This window comes from Miniopterus schreibersii (assembly GCF_964146895.1).
Source record: "Miniopterus schreibersii genome assembly, chromosome: 8".
In the NCBI taxonomy this organism is placed as follows: domain Eukaryota; kingdom Metazoa; phylum Chordata; class Mammalia; order Chiroptera; family Miniopteridae; genus Miniopterus; species Miniopterus schreibersii.
In genome coordinates this window covers 47,542,969-47,549,925 of record NC_138109.1, presented here as the reverse complement: position 1 = coordinate 47,549,925, position 6,957 = coordinate 47,542,969, and the positions used below count along the sequence as shown (strand labels likewise).

General features: G+C 50.3%; 1 protein-coding gene across 3 annotated transcripts in view; it reads left to right on the top strand.

Moving 5' to 3' along the window:
• Positions 1 to 1,574: 1,574 nt before the first annotated feature.
• The window catches only part of SLC44A5 (solute carrier family 44 member 5), a gene marked incomplete at its 3' end in the record, with an annotated part of 257,122 nt that continues 251,739 nt past the window's right edge, over positions 1,575 to 6,957 (top strand). For 2 of the 3 annotated variants that reach the window (XM_081145142.1, XM_081145140.1), the window contains exon 1: positions 1,575 to 1,666. In XM_081145142.1, coding sequence (XP_081001268.1) covers positions 1,633 to 1,666 — 34 coding nt within the window. In that variant the 5' untranslated portion in view covers positions 1,575 to 1,632. The remainder of the gene's footprint in view (positions 1,667 to 6,957) is intronic. The other variant, XM_081145141.1, reaches the window with a different exon arrangement.

Sequence of the window (6,957 nt, the reverse complement as noted above, 5' to 3'; positions counted from 1 at the left end):
CTTCGGACATTTATTAGAGCTGGAAGGACTCTTCGAGATGATTATTTTACAAGCCCGAAAACAGAAGAACAGAAGACTTAAACGCCTTGTGCAAATTTTCAGAGCTGTGAAGTTGCGGGGCCAAGAGTCGACGCCAGGGGTATGGACTCCAGTGTACTGTCTGCTGCACCACAGTGACGCTGGGGCAACTCCTGGGTGATGCTGCTGAATGGAATCGCTGGTTACTTAGATAATCAGATTGGGTTGGGAACATAGAGGCGCAAAGGAGAAGTGTTAATAAGATGGCTGCCGATTAGGAAGCGAGTTTTGGGGAAACCTCAGCTCCTGTAAAGAAAACAACAACAGGTGTTGCATCCAGCCACACTAGCAACCCCCTTCCCACCTTGCCTCTTCTGCATTCTCTTAGCGACCCACCCTCATGTGCTCAGGCCTGTCTTACACTTTTGCACGCTCTTGCAGTTCCCGGGCACTGGTGAGATCTCTGATCAGCACACCAGGGGAGGACAGCTCCTCCGGGAAAATGAAAACTTTCCAAACCCCCAGGCAGAGCGAGAAAGCAGGCAGCCCCTGGAATAGCTTCTCCTCGAGGCCAAGAAGCCGCTCCTGTGCCTCCCAGCCCCCCGCCGTGCGTGAGCACCAGCTTTCTGTCCTCTCTTCCCGCAGCCTCGAGGGAACCGTCCCGAGTGCTCGCTGCGAAGAAGTTTAGGGCCCGAACCAGGTCATCCTTCCTGGCGCCTGGGCTGGGCCGCCTCTGGAACTTAATTTCTGTCCTCTCCGCCCGCCTCCGTGCCCCCGCGCCTCCTCCCTTCTGGGTTGCAGAGTGACGGAGGCACCGTGCCCGGGCTCGTCGCCTGCTCGCAATGCGGGGTCCGTGCCCCAGGGGGGCCTCTTTGGGGAGGGCGGCTGGGGGGCTGGGTGGCGAGCGGGCGGCTGGCTCTCTTGCAAGTGGCGGGGGTCCTCGCTGGTGATGGAGACGGGTGCCCGTCCAGGGCCCCCCCTCGTCGCACCTCGCGCCTGCTGCGGGAAGGGCCTCGGAGGCCGGGCGGCAGGCAGGCTGAAGGCGGCTCCCCCGAAGTCGGACGGCTCCGCTTTCTCTTCCCTGGCCACAGATGGCCGCGGGCTCCCCGCTTCCCCGAGCAGCCCCCCTCCTCTGCCGCCGCCACCGTCGCCGTCGCCTCCCCCAGCAGCAGCTGCCGGATGACGGCGCTGTCACCGGTTAGGTGGGAGCGGGCGGCCCGGACGGGACCCCGCGGGCGGAGTGGGGGAGGGACGGTGCGGGGAGGGGGCGGTCGGCTCTGGGCGGGCGCTCGGGGGCCCGGCGCTGCCCCCTCCGGCGGGAGGAGCAGCACAGCCGCGTGCACCGCCGCAGCCACAGTGGCCACGGCGGCGCGAGCGCGGGGCTGGGAGCGGCGCGGCCGGGAGCGGGGGGCGGCGGCGCCCCGCAGCGAGCCAGCCGAGCCAGCCGAGCCGAGCGCGCCGCCGGCCGCCGCCTCGCGGATGCCGTCACCGCAACAAAGAGCCGGCTGAGCGGGGCGCCCGGCGCGGGCTCGGCGGGGAGGCGGCGCGGCGCGCAGGACCCGGCGGCCGCGGCCGGCAGCGCGGGGGGGCCTGCGGGAGGAGAGCGGGCCGACGATGGCCAGGAAGAGAAAGCCCCGCGGCACCAAGGGTGAGTCCCGCTCATCCCCACCGGTCCCCTCCCACCCCCAGCCGGGCCTCCCCCGGGCGGCCTGTGGGCGTCCGGACCCGACCCAGTGGACGGCTGCCTGCCAGGGAAGAGTTTGCCTTCCCTGGGAGATGGGGGGCCCAGCACGGCTGCACCCCCTTTGCCTCCGGGGGGACTCAGACAGGAGTTTGTCCCCTTTTTTTGGTGGCCTGAGAAAGCCTAGAGACTCTTTCGCGCACCCCACCCCTCTTCTACTCCGTGAGCTTGGGGATCTGTTGCACCTTCCTCCCTCAGGGGAGTCCAGGTAGTGGGAAGGGAAGCGGCTCTCGGCTCCCAGAGTCCCATCCAGAAAAGGGAATGCGGCCGGGTGTGTGTGTGTGTGTGTGTGTGTGTGTGTGAGAGGGGGGGGGGAGAGGGAGGGAGTTTTTTCGTGGTCTCTTATTCCCTCTGCCAGCCTCCCCTCCTCTTCATCCCTGGAGCAACTAGTTTGCACCCGTGTCCCCAGCCCCCGCTCCCGGGAGGAGACCGGAGCTGCCTGGCTCTCCTTTACCCCCAGGTCAAGGGGACTCGCCGCCCGCGGGGCGCTGGCCGGCCCCTGCGGCTTATCCGGCTGCCCAGGCGGCGCCTGCGGCCGAGCAGTCCCCCTGTTGCTCCTCTGGAGCCGGGGCTTCCAAAGTTGGAAAGTTCAGGGGTAGAAGGGGTGGCAGGGAGAACCAGAAAGAGCTTGCTGCTGGGGCGGCTTGAGGCATCTTGGCGCGATCCAGGCTGAACTTGGGAGGGAGCCTCCCGGGTGGCGTCGGGGCGGGGGGGGGGCGCACCCCCGGGACTCGCGGAGCGCCGCGCGTGCGGGGAGCAAGTGCACTGTCCGCGCGCCCGCGGCGCCGGCTGGCGGAGGTCGCGGCTCCGTCGCGCTCCCGCGCTCTGGCTGGGGCGCCAGCGGTGGCCACCAGGTGACCGCATTGCTGCGGAGAGGGAGGCACCTCCGCGCCCTGCCCCGCAGGGAGCCTGTGCCCGAGCCCTGCGGGGAGCGGGAAGCCGCGGCCCTTGGAGTTGGGCTGGGACCCGATGGGCCTCGTGGCCCCGGAGGCGGGGACGTGGCGCCGGGGGGGGGGGGCCCGGGGAGCAGGAGCGGGGCTCGGACGCCGGGGCGCGGGGCTGGCCGCGCGGGCTCCGTGCCAGCCGCGCGGGGCTTGGGCGTGCTGCGCGCTGTTCTCCCCCCGTCTTGCTTGTGGGAGCTTAGCTCCGCTCCAGAGGTCACCCGGGGGACACAAGTTTATCTCGGTGCTTCAGCTTGCTTTGTAATTTCACCGGCGCACTCCAGTCACTTACTGGAGAGGGTTTAAAACCACCATCCTTAGGATCCTTAATCTTTTGGACGCCGTTACTGCAAAACACCGGGGATCTTCTGCATGAAACGGTGATATGAGTGTATTTCCTTAAAAACATGACAGCTCCTGCAAAATAGAAGAGACCTTAAAACCCTGATTTTTTTCCTCCTAATGAATTAGTACATGTTTATAGCGGTAGATGACTGAAGAATGAGAATATATTCGTCTATAAGCAGTTTCCTTGCCGTAATACCAAAGAACTCATCTGAACCCAGAGTGACAAGGTGCATTAGCTGCACTTTTGGTTTTTTATGGAACCATATGGCGCGATGAAGAAAACAGAAGGATTGGTTTTCAGCACTGCTGATGTGGCCGTCCATTGGCAGGCAGGCATTTCATACCCGCCCCGAACCTTGCAGGTTGTAAATGGTCCATGAAAAGTGGAAAAAATGTTAGAGTTTTACAGTACATGCTAGCTAGTGACAATCTTACCCTTGAAATTAATCTTGGCAGAAGCACAACAAGGTATGAATGAGACCAAATTAATGAGACGTGAACTCTCTCTAGTATGAGGTTTGACCAAAAGACACCTTTCTTTACTCGCCCCCCAAAACACCAAGAAGTTTTTGTGTTTTGTATGCCAAGATAAGATTGTGTATTTTCTTAAATTTGATAATGAAATAATTGAAGAACAGCAGTTAGTAGAGTTTTGTTATTTAAATGTCAATTTTTCCTCATGAAGAAGCAATGATCAAGCTTTCCTAGGATATGTAGTCTCAAGAAATTCAGTTCTTTAAACATAATGTTTTCTTATGCTACATGTTTTTCTTAAAGAGAAAGTCATTTAGCTCTTAGCTCTTATTGACTTATGTTTATCTCTTTACTAATGTTAAGTTTCTTCTTTGTGTTACCAGTTTATTTAATCTTGCTTAGGAGGAATGATACTTCTTTTTTTTTTTAAATCTGTGGAGTTTCACTTTAGCAAAGCAAGGTTAACTGTGATATTTTATAGATAACAAAAGCAATCCCAGGAAACTGTCATCCATTGACTTGCCTCAATTTTGCCTTTTAAGAGGCGAGCTGTATAAAAGCATCTGCCCGCAGGCTTGCTGAACTGTTCTCAGACATCTGCTTCCAGGCTACAACCAACTAAACTGGGACTACCTGGTAGAAACCCACATGCTAAATTACTAGGCTTTATTTATTTATTTGTTTGTTTATTTTAGCAGGATGCTAGGGTGAACTTTGCTGGATAATAAACTACAGGTCATGCTGTGTTATCATTTTTTGAGATCTGCATCTCTGTTTTGCTACACTGCATGTGGAGAGAGATCATTTGTTGGATCATGTGACAGGCAAGTCGTTCTTTGGCTTCTGAAGTCCTAGCGATAGAGACTTCACATATAGAACAGCTAGAAATTGGCAAAAGGGAAATGCAGTTTCTTACCATCAATAGAAGAACAAAAAGAGTTGACACTATTTCTCAAAGGATACTAGCATTTATTTGTGGTAACCTCTTCAAAGGACAGCTTTTCAAAAAGCTGGACTGTTTATCAATCCAGTATTTATAATGTTTTCATGAAAAAATGCTGTAGTCCACGATCAGTAAAAGTCTTATAAACATGTTAGTTACATTAGTTATAATGATATTAACATCCCCCTCCATATACATACACTTCCAATATTACTACAACAAGGATTTTTTTACTCAGTTACTTAAGTTTAAAAGTTAACTTATTCCTGGGTTATCTATTTATGCATTCACTTAGCACTTAATTATTGAGCACTGAATATGTACCAGGTTCTGTGCAAAACACAGAATGCAGTGACGAACATAATAGACAATGAAGAGTATATTAGGAGGGGGCCTGGGAAGAGCAGGTAAAGGAATACACAAATAAGAAAATTTCACAGCAATTAATACCATGAATAAAATAAAATATTGTGCTAGAAAGTGACTGTGAGGTCACCTTAGGTTGTCTGAAGAGGTGACATTGGAACTGGGAACCAAATGATGAAGAGTAATTTGTATGCCCAAAACTAGAACATAGCACTACTGGCCTTAAGGTAAGAATGAGGTTGCAACTTGGCCTGTTCAAGTACAGAAGGAAGGCCTCTTTGGCTGAATTGTAATGTGTGAGGTAGAAACAGGTTGGGAGAGGCCCGATCTTTTTGACCCTAAACAAGAGTGTAGATTTTATTTTAAGTGCAGTGGGAAGTCGATCGGATACTCATTAGATGTTTGGGGTTACATTCTTATCTTTGAGGGTAATTTCAGGGGGAGCAGCTTTTCTATATCAACTCCCTAAACCAAGCAGAGCTACCCAATGGACTTCACTTTTCTAAAAGGTTCAGTTATACTCAAGAATCACCTGTTATATTCATCAAAATACACACAATAATTTGTGATAGCTTCTCTAGGAATCTGTTTTTTTAAAAAAAACAATCTTAAAGAAAGTGAAGACTAATTCAACATTTTAGTAAATATTATCAGGTTAGTCACCCACCTAGTAAGCAAGTCTTAGGAAAAACATTTGTAATGTTAGAAGGGAGGGTAATAAAGAGTCTGAAACAGTACTGAGCAGTAGGCGAAATGCAGAAGGCAGCATGGGGGGTTCCTAGGTAATGAAAAGGGGGCCATGGAAAAGAGTGATGTAGGGAAAGGGGACTTGGGAAAGCCTCTAAGACAATATCATCCAGATCATGATTTTGCCAAGAAAAGCAGAAGCCTGATGTGAGAGTGTTCCAAGAGAAACACTCTAATCCAAGCACAAAGGGAGTTCAAATCAGGGTACCTTTATGCTTTTGACTGATCTTTTACTTGTGAAGCACACAATAAAAACATACAGCCTTTTAAAAGATGTCTTTGATTTTACTTAACCGTTATTAGGTTGTTCTTATGGATTACAAACCTCACAGATGAAAATTGCGTGAAAAAATTTAATGATGAAAACTGCCATTTGTTGGAGGTGGTTGCTTGACTGCTAGTTAGCAGAGAAATTATGCTTTTGGATGTCTGATCTTATTGTGGAAATGTCAGTGGTGGTGGTGGGGGTGGGGTCATTTGGATGATTTTCTGCCCTCCAAACATTTGTGACTAGAAGGTGCCATGATATTTAGGGAAGATACAAATAATAATTATTTTAAAGTTTTCCGCTGCCTTCTCCCACTTCCAAACTGCTTCTTTGCCAAGGATTAACAGTAAAAAATGTATGAAAAACTTTTGTGGCTTCAGGGAGAGCTTTGCTCAGTTCCCCTCTCCCTTTTCTTTGTACTTCAAGTCTCTTTCTTGAGGCTAGCAAAACTGGTGGTACCTCAGGAATTATGTAACTAAGAATGGATCTGACCCTTAGTGATACTGTAACACAATGTGTTTATGACATCAGCTTTTTTTTTCATAGTATTGAGAATCACAGTATGTGAGAGTTGGAAGGAAAGCTCAATGTTTCTAGAGTTATTGGGAGACTGATACAGTAAGAGGTGAGTGATGCTGCTAAATATGAATAGTATATGTCTCTAAGGAATTTGGTTAAGTTTATTATTGGTAGATACATATTTTATATAAATTAGGATATATATATATCTTGATTATTTATGTATGTAATTAAGTCAAGGTATATCTAACAGTCAAGATATATATCTTGATTTTGTTTATATTTAAGTCAGGATATTTTATATGTATATATATATATCTTGACATATATAAAACAGAGCTTAGTTCCCAATTTATATTCAAACTTCACTGTTTATACATGTGACCGTGGTAATATCTGCATTTTACATGTGAGGAAATTGAGATATGAAGACATACGGTGCTTTCTTGAGGTCTAAGAATAAATTATGTACTGCAGGTAGAGGCATAACCAAGGCCCTGTCACCCTTTTACCTTTGTCTACATCCGGACTTTCAATATTTATTCACTTTCCTCCAGGTGTATCAAGTCTACATAGAAAGGTTAGACTTTTT